At 52.7% G+C, this 19,901-nt stretch overlaps 1 protein-coding gene across 2 annotated transcripts in view; it reads right to left on the minus strand.

The window, feature by feature from the left end:
* Positions 1–1,440: 1,440 nt before the first annotated feature.
* TDRD9 (tudor domain containing 9) overlaps positions 1,441–19,901 on the minus strand; it is a 57,605-nt gene continuing 39,144 nt past the window's right edge. For both annotated transcript variants that reach the window (XM_087813726.1, XM_087813725.1), the window contains 16 exons: positions 19,755–19,871; positions 18,747–18,854; positions 17,133–17,233; positions 16,212–16,385; positions 13,561–13,672; positions 12,644–12,856; positions 12,285–12,374; positions 10,905–11,165; positions 9,665–9,820; positions 8,984–9,054; positions 7,453–7,562; positions 6,881–6,977; positions 5,091–5,229; positions 4,431–4,549; positions 2,880–2,952; positions 1,441–1,610 (listed from right to left, as the gene is read on the minus strand). In XM_087813726.1, coding sequence (XP_087669852.1) covers positions 1,509–1,610; positions 2,880–2,952; positions 4,431–4,549; positions 5,091–5,229; positions 6,881–6,977; positions 7,453–7,562; positions 8,984–9,054; positions 9,665–9,820; positions 10,905–11,165; positions 12,285–12,374; positions 12,644–12,856; positions 13,561–13,672; positions 16,212–16,385; positions 17,133–17,233; positions 18,747–18,854; positions 19,755–19,871 — 2,043 coding nt within the window. In that variant the 3' untranslated portion in view covers positions 1,441–1,508. The remainder of the gene's footprint in view (positions 1,611–2,879; positions 2,953–4,430; positions 4,550–5,090; positions 5,230–6,880; positions 6,978–7,452; positions 7,563–8,983; positions 9,055–9,664; positions 9,821–10,904; positions 11,166–12,284; positions 12,375–12,643; positions 12,857–13,560; positions 13,673–16,211; positions 16,386–17,132; positions 17,234–18,746; positions 18,855–19,754; positions 19,872–19,901) is intronic.

The following is a 19,901-nucleotide window of genomic DNA, read 5'->3' on the forward strand; positions in this document are numbered from 1 at the left end:
TGCCACCAGTCGGGGAACGTGCAGGAGGCAACCCATCGATGTCTCTCTCACATCGATGTTTCTCTCTCCTCCCACTCTCTCTGAAAAGCAATGGAAGACCTAATCCTCAGGTGAAGACTAACGACGAATAGTAAAGCACATTACATCACTGTCACACAGAAAAGAAAAACAGCCCAGCAGAATGCTGGCTGCCCAGGACTGTCCCAAGCTGGCCCCCCGCTGACCCCTCTGACCACTACTCACACCCCTGCAGAAGACACGGGGTCACCCATCCTGCTTCCTTCTGGAAGGGCGGGCAGGGACTTAGCCTCCAGGTGACCACCATGTTGGCTCCCTGGGCATCTCGAAGGATGGTGTGCTGCTATCTTGGTAGCAGAGCACCTCCTGTCCGAGGCGGGGGCTCCCACCACCCAGGTCCCCCCTCAGAGATGGGCCCAGAAGCAGTAAGACAGGGTCAGAGGGTCATGATGGGGATACTGACAGACCACGGTGCTGCCAGGAACCCTCAGGCATCGTTGGCCTGTTTACAAAAACCCTGTTTACTGAAAGTCCTGGTCACAACCCCTTGCTGATGACCAAACACGTGCGCCTCTCGTGTTTCCTCACAAGCTTCCACTGACAGTGCGGTTCTGACCCTCCCTCCTGCCCTCCCAGATCCTTGCTGTGCCCCCCCACCACCACCCCCACCTGCACCCCCACAGGTAAGAACCAGCATGCCTCTCTCATCACCATGGTTACAGGGCTCTGTTCTTCCAACAGGAGCTGACTTTTAAAAAAAGTCTAGGAGCGTCGACCTATGAACCAAGAGGTCATTGGTACGATTCCCCTCTCTCTCTCCCTTCCTCTCTCTGAAATCAATACAGACATATTTTTAAAAATAAATAAAAATAAAAAATCTATAATCCTTTATTGGTTTTAAAAATCTGGACTTTTTAAGGATAAAATACACTTCTCTCTCCTGATTAAAAACTGTCAGAAACAGAAATTTAGTCTAATGCTTTTATTGTCTTAACAGATATACTTGTTGCCAGGTAATCTCTGATCTCCAAAATGTGGACTAAGAATTGTAATTTAAATAAAAACCTAAAACATACAAACTAAAGTTACTTTTACCAAAATTAGATATTTTCCCTCATGGAAAAAGAACCAGAAAATTCCACATGGTTTTGAGAAACGGTTTCTGCCATGTGGTAGAGTGGGGGAGGGGGCAGGGGCAAAATCACCATAAGGAACAGAACAGGGGAGCATGCGGGCACCGAGCTTTCCCTTAGCCAGTTTAAAGCAAAATACGGCTCTTTGTCCGAGTGCGTCTTTCAGGACTATTCCCCAACGTCTCCCACAGTGACTTTGTTTCTACAGAAGGTGAGGTTTCCCACCCTTCCCACCGAATAGAAAGTCCACTGTCCACCACCTGTGAAGAGAAGGAGCCGGGCGGAGACGCCTCAGTGCAGCGTGGACACGGCGTGTGTGCAGCCGGCTTTGCCCCTCGGCTGCCGTGGGGCCGGCAGCTAGGAGCTGAGCACGATCAGTCTGTGCAGCTGGTACAGGAAGGTGTTCTTCCCTCGGCCGCCCTCCCGGTCCGCCTGCTCCATGACCAGCTTTGGGTCCACCTGTGGGCACAAAAGGACCTGTCAGGCTCGGCATCGGCATAAAGTAAAACAGGACGGAGGAGTAAGACATGAAAGGTAACACGAAATAGTCCTGGATTTTTCCAAAAAATGTTTACAGAGCGCTCTCTACTCTGACAACAGTCAACCCTATAGATGTGATCATCCATCTTCAAATTCACTTACTCGGGAACCCGCACACCTTCCTTACGTGGAGACATGACAGTGACTTCATTACAGGCACACAAAGCAGTATGTTTTCTAAAATGTTGAACAAGCTCAAAATGAAACTCTGCTGAGCTTCACACACTGGGAGCCTGAAGGAGGTGGCTGGGCCCTGCCTGGGTCACCCACAGAGCCGTCACAGCAGAACTGGCTTGAGCAAGGGGACTGTTCCCGAGGGCTCTGCTGAGGGAGACCAGCTGAGGGCATGCGGAGAGAAGGCAGGTCAGAGGACTTGGATGGGAGACACTCCTCATTAACTTGCCAGAGGATGAGGGACTGGTCAGCTGCTTTATCAAGACATCCAGCTCCAAACTTAAAGCTTAAAATTCCTCCCTGGTTCCTTTCCCTGAAACCACATTTTATTCCATTTTCTAACCTTGCAAATAGGAGATGCCAAGGTGCCAGAGTGGGCTCTGCCTAGTCCGCAAGGCTGCCAGCTGAGCTGGGCCCCAGGTTCACTTGCCAAAGCCCTGAACCCAACCAGATGATGCCAGGAGGTGACCAGGGCTGGACAAGGTTGTGTAGGTGGGACCCCAGGACGGGGTGAGGGCCCATATAAGAAGAGGAAGAGACCAGAGCTCTCTCCCTGCCACAGAGCACAACAGTGGCCGTCCACTGCCAGGAGCAGAGTCCTTACCAGAGCCTGACCACACTGGCACCCTCATTTCCAACTCCCAGTCTCTAAGATTATGAGAAAAAAAAATGTCTGCTGGTGAGCCCCATGGAAGGACTGTGGCTATGATAGCGCGAGCCAGTGTACAGAGATGCCAGCCAGTGTACCCCAACATGGCCCGGACTTCCTGTTTCACCCAGAGCCCCAGGGCGAGACCAGGGCCTGGTGCTCTCTGGGGCACCACCCGGAGTGTCCCATCCAGAAAGGCTGCAGGTCTGTGACCTGTGCCGTCCTCATTACCCAGCAGAGGCCCCTTGCCTACAGCCCCGCCTGCTCCCAGCATCCTCCAGACCCTGTGCAGAGCTCCCAAGTGGTCTGTTTCCCTGGGGCTGCTGGTGGCCAGCTGCTCACAACACGTCCCACGATTCACTCACCTGGTTCCACTCATACGGCTTCTCAGGCCACTTAGGGACAATTCTCTCTCTCGGTTTCAACTGACAGAACAAACTAAAAGTTAAAAAAGAGAATTAAGTCACCTAATGCTGTGTTAGTAACTGAAACACCACTGTAATTTTCTTAAGAAGAGTTAATCCTGTGCACCGTCCCTCAGAACTGTAACTACACTGAGTTTAAAAGTGTAGCCCAACTGGCGTGGCTCAGCAGTTGAGCATCGACCTAGGATCCAGGAGATCGGGGTTCGATTCCTGGTCAGGGCACATGCCCGGGTTACGGGCTCGATCCCCAGTAGGGGGCGTGCAGGAGGCAGCCGATCAATGACTCTCTCTAATCACTAATATTTCTCTCTCTTGTCTCCCTTTCTCTCTCTGAAATCAATAAAGATGTATTTTTAAAAAAAAAGTAAATAAAAGGTCAGAATGCAGTCCAGTTGTGACCAGAGGACATTCTAACCACTGGCATTTGGAGCAGGACCACCAGGTCATGGGCAGGTCTCCAAGGCCAACCCACCCCCCAGGTCCCTCCACCACGTGCGGGCGCCCCTCCTGAGTTAGCTCTGGGCAGCCATGACCAGTAGGGACACCACCAGTTCTGCCCAGGTGCCAGGCTTGCGCTCGTTCACTCTGTGCAGACACACGGACGTGACCCGTGCACCTAACAGGTCACCTTCACCTTTGAGGTGTTAAATGTCAAAACCACGTTTATGCAGAAGCATGCACATGAAGAAAAGTGAGGAGACAAAACTAAAATCAACCTTTCCCACAACTGCTAAGACAGCTCCGTACACTGACTACCCTTTAAAGGGCTTATACAACTAGGAGAAATCCACCCAAATGAGATCAGACACCCCCTGCTGGTGCACAACCCAAGCCCCAGCAGCTCAGGATGCCGTCTCAGCCCGAGGGACCTGCCACCAGCCTGGGAGCTGTGAGAGGGAAGCTGTGTAAGGCAGGAGCACGGGCCTGGGGGAAGCCTGCTTGCCCCTCCCCACCACCCACTCCCACCGCCTGTATGTCACCCAGGCTGAAGGCTCATGGCTGCTCCAATGGTGCCTCGCGCCCTCAGAATCCAGTGGGGTTTGGCCATGGGGGTCCAGCCAGTGGTGAGGAGGTGGTCAGGATGCTCATCCCCGACCTCCTTCCCCGGGGGAGGCTCTACAGAGGCAAATGCTCAGCCTGCAGGTCTCTCCCTCCCCTGGTCCCTTAGGGACCCGCTGATGACAGTAGGCACGGTAACCCTGGTTGCTCCCATGCCCTGCCCGCACTCCTTGAAAGGGTCCCTCTGTTCCATTTTTCTCAAATTACCCCACGTGAGGGTCCTCCCCAGCTCCTGCTCGGGTCCTGCTGAAACACAGGTTATAGGTGACTACTTCACAGTAGCTGGTGCTGACACCAAGCACCTCCTGGACACTGCCTCAGGACCTGGAGGCCACTTCAACCATCAGTCTACCACGTCCCCCACAACTTGAAACAGGGTCCCGACAGCTAGAAGGCTGAGGGGAGGGGAGGAGCCCACGTCACAGCACTCACCCCAGGAGTTTCTGGCGAACACTGTCCTGTAACTGCGCGATTCTCTCTGGCCCAAGGTACCGAGACCCATTTGGCCCATCACACACCAGCTTGTTAATAGAGGCCCTGAGAATATTGATCTGCAAACGGCAACAGAAACACTCATGTGGCTCGACTATAACTGATTCACTCCATGTTTAAGTCATTCAGAAACTCTTGGAGCTCTCGGCTTCCATCCATATGGTCTTGGAGCAGAGTATTAACACAACACGAGTCACATCAATAACCACTGTCATAACTTAACAGCAACAAAAGGAAAATTAAAAATCAGAAAGAAAGATTTTTACTGTTTAATTAAACACACTTCCTACTCCTCTGTCTTAACCTGAATCTCAGCCTGCCTTGGAAGGAGACTGGGACAGACTCACAGCGCCTGGGGTTCAATCTGTCACCCAGGAAAGCTTCCTGTGCCAGGAGACCCTGACAAGAATCCAGGGCGCAGGTCCTGGCACAGCAGAGCTCGGTAACACAGGCAGGCAAGAGACATGGACACCTCCAGCTCCAAGGGCCACGCTGTGGCTAAAGCTCCATGGCAGATACTGCACTCGTCATTACGTGGTGTCCAAGCAGAACATGATGAGTGAGCAAGACCCGCTGCCAGAGAGGAACATGCGGCCTCACCTCCACAACATCCTCCACGCTGAACTGAACGTCGAAGGCAAGCTCCATGTCATGCTCCGGCAGAATGGGTGCCCCTGTGGTGGGGTTCCACCCCAAACCACACAGGACTCCTGTGTAGCATTTCCCGTCCCCGTCAACCCTAAATGAGACGTATGAGGAAGTTAGTATTTCAAGTTGGTGATGACTGCCTCAACGTTAATGGAACTCACCAGTGAGCCCATCCTACACCCTACAGCCCAGGCACAGCAACCAGTTTCATGGTTGCATTTTCTTACCCAGTTTTTACACCAGATATAACAGAGTACATATAGTTATAAGTTAGATATTTTTACTAATCCATTATCCAGAGTCCTGGTTCTCACTGCGGCAGGTAAGATGGCATAGGAATATTTCTATCATGTGGTCTCCCCCACCTTTGAGTCTCTCCAAGGCTGTATTCTGGGCAAGACTCCTGGAGGACAGGCTCACGTACTACCAGCATGGAGAGGGAGTACCTTCCCATCCTGAAACCACTACACAACTCACAGAGCACCAGCCGTAGCCCCGTCTGCCACACTCTCACCCCTCCGGGCACCAGCGCCCTGTCCCCGACTGTGGGACAAGAGCAGGTCAGAGACAAGGACACTGTTTACAAAAGCCCGTGTGTCACATGATGCAATCAAATGAATATTTACAAAGATGGCGTAAGAATGAAAATGCTTGTATTTGTGGGAAAGGAAGTAGTATGACAACATCAATGTAAGAAACGTCCAAACCAAACCTAAAAACAAAGCAAAGTGAATGCCCATAAGAGCTCTGAAAGCAAACACACTGAATGTCTAACAAACATACCAAATGTTTAAAAAAGGTCTTGTTCATTTTTTCCCCATTCAGCTTTTTCCAGATTTTTCTAAACAGCACATATATTTTAGTGGGGGAAAAATACACATAATTATTTTTAAAACTGAAAAAAGCATTAAACATTTGAGACTGCACAGTAAATTCTGAGCAGGCGCCATGGCAGACAGGACCGAGCCAATAGCAGGGTCCCTTTAGCCACCTTCACCCAACTTGGGGAAGAGGCAGAGCTCCTCCCGCCCACATCCCCAAACCCACCTGGGAAAGAGTGGGTCAGAGGAAGGGCCCTTCACCAGCCCACAGCCCCTCGCACGCACCAGGCCCCACGCCCGTGTCTGTCGCAGTCACTTCGTCTTGGCCCCCAGAATGTGGGCTCCTCACGACCAGACCTGATTCCCTTTCTGGCCCCCACCTCTCCGCCAGAGCAAATCAGTGCTGCCCCACAGGAAATGCATGCGCAGAGCTGGGCTCAGCACCAATGTTCTCACTGCAGCCTCTACAAGGTCCTGTGAATCTGGGCACCAAACGAGCGACAGTGGGCAAGGGGTCTGTCTTCTTGCCTCACAGTCACTACCCTGAGATGCACTGGTCAGGTTTCCTGCTGAAAACTTAGAGCCACTCTCAAGCCCACTAAGCAACCACAGCGTGGCATCGCCGTGGGGTCTGAGCCTCGCTCTTGGCTCCCCCCCCCCCCCCCCCCGTCTCCTGTGCCCTGTTTCACTCAAGCTCCCATGTGATGCTGTGTGTATCTTCCCGGGCCCCTGAGCTGCTTTCTGCCTGGGTCAGGCACAGCACCACCCATGATCTCAAAGGCTCCTCAGTCCACCAGCACAGGGGCACCAACAAGCAACAGGTGCCTCACAGCCGGGTTTTCGATAACTGCCTTCTCCCCAAGAGGAGAAGAGGCACCCGTTCCTCCCGCCTGGTCTTCATCTTAGGGAAGCCTGTGGTACCTGAGCTCCATCACCGGTGCAAACAGCATGCTGAGCAGGGCTGGCAGGCCGGGGATGTGTGGCAGCAGGGAGGTCTCCCTCAGCAGCATAGTGGACCCTGCAGACAGGCCTGTGATCACACTGTGTGGAGTCACTCCCCCTCCAGCCCAGACTCCGCTGACCTGGCCCCACAGACGCCCCGCAGCAGAGTGCTCCCTGCTGTCTCGCATTGCACCCCACAGACTCCTGTCACACGCTCAACCTGCACGCAGTCTCGGGGGACCTCTCCTTGTTCCCTCCTTCCCTCCCCCGTTAGGCTATCAGGTCTGTGCAGGACCACAAGCTTGGACTGTTCCTCTCTGTAGCCAAGTGCAGGGAGTGAGTAAACAAGGAATGAATGAGAGTGAGGAGTTGCTGTCCGCAGCCTTGCATGACAGGAAGGGGCCAATGCTCCCTTTCTCAGACCTGCCCCAGCCTATCACTCAGAAAACAGCCCGGACACATACACCTGTCCATGAGTTCAGGACAGACGGTGCTCGTAACTGAGCAGCGAGGGAAGAGAAGAGCACGCGAGAGCCAACAGCTCCGCTCACCAGTTGCGTTCACTGAGAGGGAAGCTGCCACCAGCACCCTCTGGTGGAGGTCCTCGGGGGTGTCGCTGATGGCCACAGAGTTGATGCTCTCCTTCTCGATCCAAACGCGCCTGAAAGGAGGCCGCACAGACGCTGCAGGTGCTGCCAGCACTTCATGGGGTGCCGTCCCGTGACGGGTCCTCTCCAAAGACAGGGTCACCCGCACAAAGGCAGTGACCAACAGATGAACACTGCCGAACACTGCCATCCACGTCCTCTGCACCTCCTTGCCCCCCGACCACCAGCCCTTCACCCCGAGTCCTGCAGCTGCCCCTTCTCCCTCCCACATCCCCACATGATCTCAACCACACCCTGGCTTCAGGTATCACCCATGTGCTGACAACGCCCCAATCTCTACTTTTCCCCAGACTCTGTCCCTTCTCCTAAGCTGTGATGGCCACCACCTCCATCTGGGGCAGGTCACCAGAGAGAGGGATGTGCCGTGGAAACTCTGAGTGGTCCACCCAGCTCTCCTTCACCTCTGGCAGAGGCCCTGCACAGCTGAGCTAGGGCAACCTCCTCTTCACCCCCACCCCCCATTCTCATGTCGATGCCACACCCACAAGCTCTGGGAGAGTGGTGGGTTCAGTGTCTGTCCTGGATTCAGTGCAGCCACACGCTCCCACCCTGGGTGACAGAGACCAGCCTCTGAAGGGTATTCCTTTCTGAGACCCTTCTGCCTTTAAATCCAATGCAAACTGTAAAGTGCCACAGATCACCTGGAGACGGCTTGGAAATGCAGGTCTCAGCCAGCAGGCCCAGGCAGGGAGCTCTGCACGTCTAATGAGCTCCCAGGGACACCTGCACTGCTGGTCCGAGGCGTGAGAAGCCAGCGTTTCCCTTGCAGCCAGAGTGACCACAGTGAAATGTGCACAGCAGGGATTCCCACTGGCACCCCCACCTGGCACCAGCTCTGCAGCCCCTCTGCTTCCCACTGGACCCTCCACCCACCTCCACTTAGTGAAGACTCTCCCATGAAGGCCCAACCCTGCCACTGGACCATTTCCACCTGGCCCTCACCTCCTCCCACCCACACCTCAGGCAACTCTCTGTCCTGAGGCCTCGAATTCTCTGGAATCCTCCCTGAGGGGTGCCCCCCGCCAGGTTCTTTCACAGTGCTTGTGGCCCCACAAGGCCCTCATCAACCTGCTGTATAACCACCCTTCTCTTGAGCACCTCATGCCAGACCTGTCGTTTTGGGAGGACACTGACTGCACTGTGCAGTCCTCAGAATGCAGCAGGCAGCCCCAGGTTTGCTGAATGAGTAACAATGATGATAATAACAGAAAACATAGAGTCTTTGATGAAAGATACTCAAACATCTTACACAGAATGGCTTTCAGATGGGGGGTCAGATTGAGCTGGGAGAGAAGTCAGAAGCAGTGAGAAAAGGCAACACGAGCCCACACTTTAGAAAGAGATTTGCTTCTGACAAGCTCTGTAAACACAGAAGCAAAAGTAAAATTTCATGAAAAACATAAGTGAATCATACCTGAACTTGGATATTCGCGTCAAGCTATGACACTTCAGCTCATAAGGGTTGAAAGGCCCATGAAGTATCGCCTGTACACACACAACATACAGAACATTACACAGGGCAAGATACCACTTAACACACACTTAAAAGCCCAAAAGTCAGCTCATATTTAAAAAAGAAAAAGCTATGTCTTTGTCATCATGTCTTTGAGCCTTGGTGGGAAAACTGCCTTACAGGACTTTTCTGGAACCCACGGTCTCACTGGCCTCACTCACTACATGGCACAGAGCCTGTGCCCAAAAGGCGGCACTGGAACCGTGTCAGTCCAAGTCGTCTTCCTGCTATAGGAGACCAGCCTGTGGGATGAGCGGGCAGAGGCCACAGCACGGGGGTGCAGGAGAAGCTGAGTCCCTGACAGACAGGGAAAGGACAGCCCAGCCAGTCCCTCTCCAAACAGGTGGGCAGGAGGAAACCAGAGCTGTGCTGTTCCTTCCCCCTACAGGCCAGCTCACCTTTGGAAAGGTTGGTTCAAAAAAGACTAATCCAAGTATTTCCCTACAGCAAACCAACCCCAGGCTTTCCTCTTGCTCACCAGGCTCCCTCATGAGGAAAGGCCCAGTGCTAAGAGCAGAACAGCAGTGCCCACGCCCCGCATGTGCCCTGCACAGAGGTCCACAGAGCGAGCTGAGGTCTTACCTTGTGGTTTGGGGCCCCAAGCTTATTGGAGGAGAAGCTGTCCAGCAGGACCCGGATAAGGTGCCTCTCACTGTCCTTTACGGGGGGCGGTGCACATATGTCTGTCCCAGGCTCTACTGATTTGGAAAAGAGACCCTTGAGAGCTTCATGGCTTTGCTGAACAAAATAATGAAAGTTTGTTTTACTAAAAGAAAAATCTGTATTAAAATCCCTTTATTCCAAACTAATCAAAGTATGTTTTATGTATGACCTTCCCCGAGCTGATCTCTGGCAAACTTAGGTGTCAGGAGGTAACTTTATCATATGCATTTTAAATTCAAACACAAGAAGTAAGACCGCTTCACAAGGGCTCAGCTCGTTAGCCTCACTACCTTCCCACCGTCTGAGCACTGAGGAGTGAGAAACACTTTTTGAAGAGCTTTCTGTACATAAGATGTTTGCTTCACAGGGAATGTTACGAGGGCTGGAAGTGTTTTTCACAGATGGAAATGACAGTTGGCAGCTCTCTCTCATATCTGCCCACCCCAGCACCCCCACAGAAATCACAGGACGAACTGTGATTCTGAATCCCACCTTCAACAGCAGGGGCCTCTGAACCCTCAGACCAAGAGAAGCAGCTGCAGAACCGATTTGAAAAGCAAGAGTTGAAAGACATCTTAAATGTTTGAAATACTCATAATAAATGTTTTATTAATTGCTTACACTGAGAAGATAAATCTTGGAATCCATTTAAAATACACTCCTCAGGCCCTGGTCAGAGTGGTTCAGTGATTAGAGCGCCAGCACATGCAGCACCAGGGTCTCGGGTTCAATTCCTGGTCAAGGGCACATACCTGGGTTGGGGGTTCGCTCCCCAACCCCAGTAGGGGGTTGTGCAGGAAGCAACCAGTCAATGGGTCCCTCTCACATCAATGTTTCTCTCTCTTTCTCCCTGCTTCCCTGCCTTCCACTCTCTCTGAAAAAGCATTGGGGGAAAAATATCCTCAGGTGAGGATTAGCAAAAGAAAAAACTCCCCAAATAGAGAACATCTTCTCTTCTAATTTCCATTCCAGGAAGAAAAAATAGGTTAACCATGGGAAACCAACACACACCACCCAGTCACCATAACTTAGTCTCAAAGAAACCTAGCTGACAGAAAACGGCACCTGTGGTCCTAACACAGGGACGCACATGCCCCCTCCTTCTGCACCCTCCCAGGCCTGCACACACATCCACCCCGCAACAGGGACCTCTGAGTACCCGGGACTCATAGCACTCTTCCGCCAGCTCAGCGTGGCCCTCCTCGATGAGCACGTCCCTGACGTTGACAAAGTCCTGCAGCCCCGAGGACAGGTACACATCCACATGCAGGACGCTGTGCACCACAGAGAAGACCTTGACAAGCAGTGCACGGCCCCTGACCAGGGTGGCAAAGCGCCGGCTGGCTTCACTGCTCCAGTGCTCACCGCACACCAGGGACCGCGCAGACGGGCGCAGTCTACAGACCTTGAACTCCAGAGCCTGCAGGCAGAGGGCAGAACCAGTCTATAAACAGGCCACAGCAAAGGGCCCGCCCTGTGTCTTCACAGGGCTTGCATCATAAACCAGCTGTAGCCCAGCAGGTGTGGTTCAGTAGTTGAGCCGGTCCCATACACCAGGAGATGGCCGGTTGGATACCTGGTCAAGGTTGTAGGCCAATGCCCAGTAGGGGGTGTGCAGAAGGCAGCCGATTAATATTTCTCTCTCATGAATGCTGCTATTTCTCTTTCCCTTTCCCTTCCTCTTTCTAAAATCAATTAAAAAGTATTACATAAAAAAAAAACAAAAAAACAGCATGGCCAGCATGGCTCAGTGGCTGAGCATCAACCTATGAACCAGGAGGTCACAGTTCAATTCCAGGTCAGGTGACATGCCCTGGTTGTGGCTTGATCCCCAAAAAGGGCATGCAGGAGGCAGCTGATCAATGGCTCTCATCACTGATGTTTCTCTCTCTTTCCCTCTCTCCCTTCCTCTTTCTGAAGTCAATTAAAAAATGTATTTAAAAAAAACAAACCTACGCCCTAGCCAGTTTTGCTCAGTGGTTAGAGCGTCAGTCTGCAGACTGAAGGGTCCCAGGTTCGATTATGGCCAAGGGCATGTACCTCGGTTGCAGGCTCGATCCCAGGCCCTGGTCAGGGCTCATGCAAAAGGCAACCAATTGATGTCTCTCTCACATCAATGTTTCTCTCTCTCCCCCTTCCACTCTCTTTAAAGCACTGGAAAAAAAATATCCTTGGGTGAGGATTTCAAAAAACAAGCAAATCTATGAAGCATCATTACTGAGTGAGGGCTGCTGGGAAGGAACCTGCTTTTGCTTCAGCATCAATGAAGGTGCAGAATGATTGTCTTCACCCTGACAGAGGCTGTGTGTCATGTGTCTCCCGACCACCAAAGTTCTGTCTGGTTTCAACATGACCAGAAACCTTTTACTAACTGTAAAACTTTCCATAAACTGTAACTCACTCCCAAAACAATACTGGCAAATATATCTACAGCAACGTATTTTTGGAAAAAAGCAGAAACACACTTTGGCTGGTGTGACCCAAGAAGTGTCTCCCTCCCCCCCCGGCTTTAACATGCACAGGAGCCTGCCCCCCATACCTGGAACGGAAGCTCGAGAAGCTGGCAGGGAATCTCCATTAAAAGATCCAGGTGCACATGAGATTTGTTACCATAGTCCACAAAAAACACCTACAGAGTGAAGGCAGCACACAAACGTTAGTGCGGGAACAGGGGCCGTGTCCTGCCCCGCGCCCTGCCCCTCATTCCATGCGGTCATCTCCTCTGCTCCACAATCGCAGGACTCTGGGGCCTGAGCTTCACCCACATATCACTGAGGGGGGAACTTTCCTACCAGAGCACTTTGCTAACTGTGATTAGTCTATATCTAATTTCCACATGAAGCCAGAGAAGACCGCGTGGACTGAGTGCCCCGCCCCGAGTGAGGCTGTAGAGCGCACCTCGGCAGAGCTCCCAGACACATACAGGATCTGCGCCCTGAAGTATCTCTGCTCCTCAGAGTCGGCGAAAGGTGCCAGGCAGACCAGGTCTGGGTGCGGGTGGACGGCCAGGGGCACCAGCTTCAGGTGGTTTATCTCAGCAGTGAGCTTCTTCAGAACCACTGCGTTCTTCTCGTCGATCCTGTACCCCCAGAAGTGCCCCACTTCAACCACCTACGAGAGGGGGGCGCGGCAAGGTGAAGTCCACCCATTCAACTTCAGGCCAACACCCACAAACCACACTCCCTGCCGCACGAGGAACCACTGGGTTCTAACGGCGCAGGAGAAAGGGGTTCCGTGGTCAGCCAAGGTGAGGACGTGTGCACCCTGGCCCTGCCCTGGAGATGCGAGCCTCGTCGCCAACACCACAGCACGATGGGCAGGGAGGAAAGGGGCTTGGCTGTCCCAGGGAGAGGGCCCGCCGGGCAGCCCCGCCCACTGTGGCCATCCAACTGCCAGGACTGTAACTGCTAGGGTCCTGGCTGTCCTGAAGCCAAGTTTCCATGTGGCATCTCCCCATGAAGTGCAGCTATAGCCTCACCAGGAAGCGCCTGTACTTCAACTTAAATTTTATCTCACACCCTACAGAGCAATGGTGCCGGTGCTGACGCTGACAGACCCCATTTTACAGGCATATTCCATTATGCCAATTAATATTTTTACATGCAGCTTTTGTGGCTAAACTGACTTTTAGGGTTTTAAATGAATCTAACACTTTAAAAATTCAACTTTGAATCTAGAAAGAATATTTGTGTTTCATTTTGTGTCCCAGCCACGTTTTGGTTTACCACCCCCACCCCCCGATGACTATGGTGCACACTGTGTGTGTGTGTATCACGTGACAATTCCAGAAGGAGCAGAGCTCCAGGGACCCCTACCTCTGTGATGTCGATCGTCAGGAAGAGATCTGACACCACCCGGGACCTGTCTGCCGTGTTAAAGGACACCTGGACGGGGTCCACTGTCTGCTTCTGGAAATCCACATTCACTCTGTTCAACGGGAGTTTTGAAAACAGACAATAAATGCCAAGTGTTACAAAGAAAACACACTGATATATGAAGGTACTGCAGGAACAAGCCCACTGTCTCTACAAGACAGGAACATGCTGGCCGGTTTGTCTCAGTGGTTAGAGCATCAGCCCGCAGACTAAAGGGTCCCGGGTTTGATTCCAGCCGAATGCATGTACCTTGGTGGCAGGCTTGATCCCCGGCCCTGGTTAGGGCATGTGTAGGAGGTAACCAATCACTGTGTCTCTCACACACCAATGTTTCTCTCTCTCTCCCTCCCACTCTCTCTGAAAAGCAATGGGAAAAATATCCTCAGGTGAAGAATAAAAAAAAAGACAGGAACACGCTAATTAAATGCACAGGCCAGAGACAACCAATTTGACCCCTCTCAAACTGGAGTTCCTGCTGGCTTCCTGCGTGGCCTGGAGGGGTCTGCACCGGAGTCACACACCCTGCAGGGATATAGCTTACAGAATCTCTATCTCGAGGGTGTAGATTCTAAATCCAGGGCCTGTGATGTCTGCTAACATGCGGTTCAGAGGGGAGTGTCTCTGACCTTTAGGAAATGACAGGAATCCATGCCGGGTCCAACGTTACAGGAAACACACACCTGTTTCCTATACACCCAGAAAACAGCACTCATCCAGTAAGACAGTAAAGTTCAAGAACATGAAATACAAGTTTGCTGATAACAACTTTCCCTTCCTAAGGCTTTCACTCTAATGTGAGGAGGAAGAATTACAGCAGAGATCCCTCCTGGTCCAGCTCTCTTCCCAGTTTTCAGCCCCTACTTATTAAATAAGAGCAACTCAGGTGAAATCACTCAGCTGGACGGGTCTTCTCTGTGGTCCAAACCCTAACACACCCCAACTCTGAGTCCAGACAGCCCCAATTGGGTGGGCTCCACGGCACACACCACCCTCACCAGGTCCTCAAGTTCCTCTGGAATAGACTTTCAAACAGGAAATGATGGAGGGTTCCTACACACACACTGTGAGGACTTGGCCCCAATGTGAAGTGATCTGTAACAATGCTGACGGGAGATTTAATTTGGTCCAAGAGAAGAAAATCCACATGCTTAATGGCAGCTGCCAAGCAGTGAGTGCCACAGTGTAGCCACCAGACCCAGCGGCAGCCCCGCCCCTCCTCCAACGGGGCAGGGAAAGGCCACTCACAGGGAAGGGCTAGCCTGTGGGGGTAAGTGACCAGGTGCTCCGAGGTCCTCCACCCTGTCCACTGTCTGTCTGCTGAGAGCAGAGAACACCCCACTTTGCTCAGAAAGAGGAAATGGAGGGCTGTAAGGAGAGAAAAAGGAAACTAACCTTAGGTTGAACCCCTACTGTTTCAACTGGACATTACATAAATGAGTTCCCGAAACCCCCTCAGCAGCCCTATTAATCCCCTTGACACCGTATTTATTACACAGAGGTGGCTCAGAAACAAAAGAGTAAACAACTAAAAAATGGGCAGAGGACCTGCACAGACATTTCCCCAAAGGTCACCGGATACGTGAGCAGGTGCTCAGCATCAGCAGTCATCAGGAAGTGCAGACAAAATCACGTGAGCTACCACGTCACCCCTGTCAGAACTGCATCATCACAACAGCAGGCGAGAGCTGCTGAGCACGCGGAGAACAGGGGCCCTCACGCACTGCTGGTGGGACTGCCAACCGGTGCAGCCACTGTGGAAACAGTATGGAAGGTCCTCAAAAACTTAAAAACAGAGCTACCATACGACCCAACAACCCCTCTTCTGGGTATTTAGCCAAAGGGAATGAGAGCACTAACTTGAAACATATCTGCACCCCCATATTCACCACAGTCAAGGCTCAGAAACAACTTAAGTGGAGGTCGACAGAGAATGAACAGGTACAGAAGTTGTGACGTATGTTATTCAGCCACAAAAACACGAGGAAATCTTATCATCATGACAATGTGATGGCCCTTGAAGGCACTATGCTAAGTGAGACCTAAAACAAAAAGACCCACAAAAACAAACTTGTAGAGAGAGATCAGACTTGTGGTTATCGAAGGCGGGGGAGAGGAGGGAGGAAGGTGCTCAGAAGATACAAAGGCCCAGCTACAGATCCTACATCCTCGGAACCTACACACAGCAAGGTGACTGCGCTAACGCCGCCACGCGGCAGACGGGACAGTGTTAACAGTAAGTCCCGAGGTCTGTCACGAGGAGGTGGTTTTTCTTCTCTCCCCCCTGTACCCATCTGGGAGGAGGGATGCTAGTGGGCCTCTGTGAAAATCCCTTCACAGGTAAACCACACCTCATGCCTACGCCTTCCACTCACACAGTGATGTATCCAGTGAAACTGGGGGAAAGACGAAAAGCTCTGAGGTTCAGAGAGGTCTAGGAACATGCCGAGTACACACAACCAGGAGACAAAATCGGGATTCGAAGGCAGAGCTACCTGGCTTCACGGCCGGTGCTTCTAGTGGGAGCTTAAGTGAGGTTAGTCATTTAAAAATATTGAGAATGCAGGGTCCTGCCCACCTCCCTCTGCAAATACCTTGTGCTCCTGAGCTTTGAGACAGCGCCTCCCTGCACCCGGCCTTCGATCTCCTCTGCAGAGTGCACGCTGAGCTCCAGGGGAACTTTGAGCTGAGACATCTTAGCCGCCATGTACACCGCAGGGAGAACCGTAAACCTCTCTGTCGGGTTCCGGGAAAACTCCACAAAGGCCCTGCTCCGCAATGTGAGTAAAATGAAGCATCAGGGACCTGGAAAAGTGCACACCAACCCCTCCCGAGATGAGGCACATTCGTTCGCACCTCTCCTCACACACCAGTGACTCTTCACTCACTCAGAACAAATGAAACTACAACGGCGCATCATTAAACTAGCACCAAGGACCAATCTTAATTTTCATAATTAGAACAGAATGGCAGGTTTTTGGCTTTTCTATTTTATTGTAAAATAAAACACAGACAAGAGAAAACCACACACATGGGCAGCTGGATCTTTGTGAGCTCCCTCCAAATACCAAGTTTATCACCCAGCAAGGCTGATGGACACCCCTCCCTGGTCACCCCAGAAGGGGGGCAGTCAAGCTGCAGGTGCCTGCTCAATACATCCCTTTCAAGTTTACATGGGTTTGTATCCTACTGTCAAATACCTGAGTCAGGACATCACCACCCCCTTCCCTGCCCAACTGCCAGAAGGGCACAGAGCCAGGAAGAGGTCAGTCAGGCACAGCATGGGCCTCACAGGAATGGAGTGGCTGCTCCAGCCCTCCGCAGGGGACACCTCTGGAACCTTCCGCCTCCCTGCCCCCCACCCTAAGCCCCTTCTGCCCTCCCTGACTGCTACCACGCATATCTGCCTCTGGCCCACACCCACAAGCACTCGGTGTTCAGAACTGGCTCCTGTGACCATGAAGACATCATGGCTCTCTCATCACCGCAGTTGGTTATAGAAACCCACGACTTACTTGGCACCGTCAAACACGATGGACTTGACCTGGCCGCACTGCCTGAACAGGGACTGGAGCTGCTTGTGGTAGAGGAAGCCATAGGGGGGCGTGTGCTTCAACTGCAAAACAGCAAGCACTCCTCAGAGCCACGGGCCGCCGCCCGCGCAAGGCCACTGCATGCACCCCAGCTCGCTCTCGCTCTCGCGCTCGCTCGCGCTCTCTCTCTCTCTCTCTCTCTCTCTCTCACACACACACACACACACACACACACACACACACACGGCTGCCGCTGCTGCCAACCAGAGATGCAGACTCCATAGATGAGTGTATTTAAACACTAGTGACTTTTAAGTTGTAACTAAATTTAATAAATATGTTAAACAAAGGCTAACTCTCCCGTTACGACAGCTGGAAAGTCTAGCACTGAGAGACTGATTTGCTCTGCGTGGCCAGAAGTAAACCGACACCACGACCCACACTGAGCAGCTGCAAGCCCTCTGCCCCGGTGCAGCCTCCGCTGTCCTGTCCTAAGCCAGAAGTCCCTGCCCTGCAACCAGGTCCCATTTATCTAAGGCCGATTCCAGCTCCACAAGAGGCAGCAGGTCTGAGTGCAAACCCTGCCCCACCAAGTGTCCCTAGGACTTAGCAACCACAGCACAAAGAATGGGGGATGACGAATCCCCACTCAGAGGGCCGGTGAGGGGCTTGGAGCACTTCACAAAGTAGACTCCAGCTATCCCTGTGTTTATAATGCGCACAGAAGGTAATTTGGGACCCCAGCGTGCATGGTGGGTGCAGGAGGCAAGCCCACCCCTTGTGCCCAGGTGGGAGACATACCAAGAAGGGCTGAGGGGAAGCCAGCAGAAGGCCCGGCCCATCGATGATCAAGCCCACGCCCTGTGAGGTGAGCATCCCTCCCGGGGGTTTGTGTATCGTCCCACCTGAGCACCAACTCCCGTCTGTTCTCTGCCAAGGTCCCTGTGCTGCTCCCCGTCTGTGACCCCTCCCCACCAGCCCCACCTTTTCTGTACTAGTGGTGATGCAATAGTGACAGGAAGAAGAGCCAGCAACGCCCGCATGCCCGCCGCAGCCCCACACTAGGTGAGGCCATCGTGGGCTCAGCCTGATGAGACGTCCACAAGGCTGGCCTGATGGTCAGTCCCTGGGGCTGATCATAAGATTCACCCTAACCCCACAGGGGTCCAGGCTGTTTCAGGGCCACACCTTCTAGTTTGGCAACTGTGGGTGAAGCCCTCAAATATGAGGGGCGCTCCGGTCTGGGGACCATGGTACAGACTGCAGTGCCAGGCAGCCAACAAACCACCTTTCACTTTGTGTGAAACAAAGCTGTGGATCAGCAAAATGTGCTCAACCTCACAGAGAAGTGCTTTAATCCCTCCAAAATGGCACATGGCTTCAGCAATAGCCACGAGCACGTAACTTCTTGAGGCTCTAAGGCCAGGTGTGCAGAAGAGCAAGACGTCTATGCCAGGCCAGCAAGCTGTTAACGTTCACAATGGGAAATGCACTGAGGGCTTGCACACACAGAAACCACTGGTGAACCTAGACGCTGTGTGGGCCACACTGAGGTGGAGCCCCTCTCCTGGGGATGGCGGCCTGCCCCCCACCTACCACGATGGTCGTCTTGGGGTCCTTGCCGGCCAGCTCCCTCACCGCCATCTCCTCGTCCGGTTGCCCAAAAGTGAAGTAGTTTGGATAGAAAGCACCTGCCAACACAACCTGGAAGAGAAATTTATTTCCATGAAGTAACAGCACCACTTTACAGCCATCTCACTCCTCCCAGAAGATGTGACGCCTATGTGGTAAAAGGTCAGTTCTTATAAAAACCAGACCATTTATACTCAGGCACAGTCACAATTCTGGTTTATTTCACCGTAACAGCACGCACTAGGCACAATCTCCCCTCGAAGGAGCCTGAGTACTTCTGACGTGAGCTTTAGGGAAGGTGGGAAGCTGAACTGGGTACAGGTGAGTGGATGCGGCAGGTGCAGCCCCGCGTGCCGTGTACGGACTCCCACTCCGGGCACTCCCGCGGCTGGTATGGGACCCAGCAAGTGCACGACGTCAGAGCAGCAGCCCCACCAGGTCCACCTGTGGAGAGCACTCTGCAGAGGTCCCTCTTCAGTAAAAATACTCTCTGAGGCATACGCCTGCCCTACAGCAACCTGACCAGCACAAATGCACCCCTCTTCCAGTAATGGCCCCAAGCTCAGCTCCCTCTGTCTCAGCTAACGTGCTGACATGCCAACACGTGCAGATGCCCTCCCCAGACGCTCCATGACGGTTCAGCCACCTTCCAGGACACACTCCCTCTGCAGTCCCTGTAAGGTTCCATCTGACCAGCCCATCAGACCATAGCTTCGAGTTGTAATGATATTTTCAGTGTAAGTAGCTACACAGGGTGAGTAATATTAAGAGGGTTTTTACTTTCTGGACAACTGGAGGCTCTATCAGAGCAGTCGCTCAGCTGTGTGTGAAAACACCATGGAGATCAAGAGGGGGTCAAGGCCATCAGCTCAGTGAATGTATAACCCAAACTGTGAGGCGGTGTGTTATGCATCAGGAAGGGGAGGGAGAGCTTCCCAACCAGACCCGCTGCAGACAGGCCCCTGCCGTCACCTGCAGGATGAACCTCTGCTTGTACGTGTACTCTTGGTCCAGGACCGGCCGCCGGGAGCCTACACTCATGTTGAACTGGGAGATTCTGCTCTTCAGCTCTTCGTACAATTCAGCCACCTAAGGCAAACAGAGGGACCTGTGACGTCC

This window comes from Miniopterus natalensis, chromosome 1 (assembly GCF_054644295.1).
Source record: "Miniopterus natalensis isolate mMinNat1 chromosome 1, mMinNat1.hap1, whole genome shotgun sequence".
Classification (NCBI taxonomy): domain Eukaryota; kingdom Metazoa; phylum Chordata; class Mammalia; order Chiroptera; family Miniopteridae; genus Miniopterus; species Miniopterus natalensis.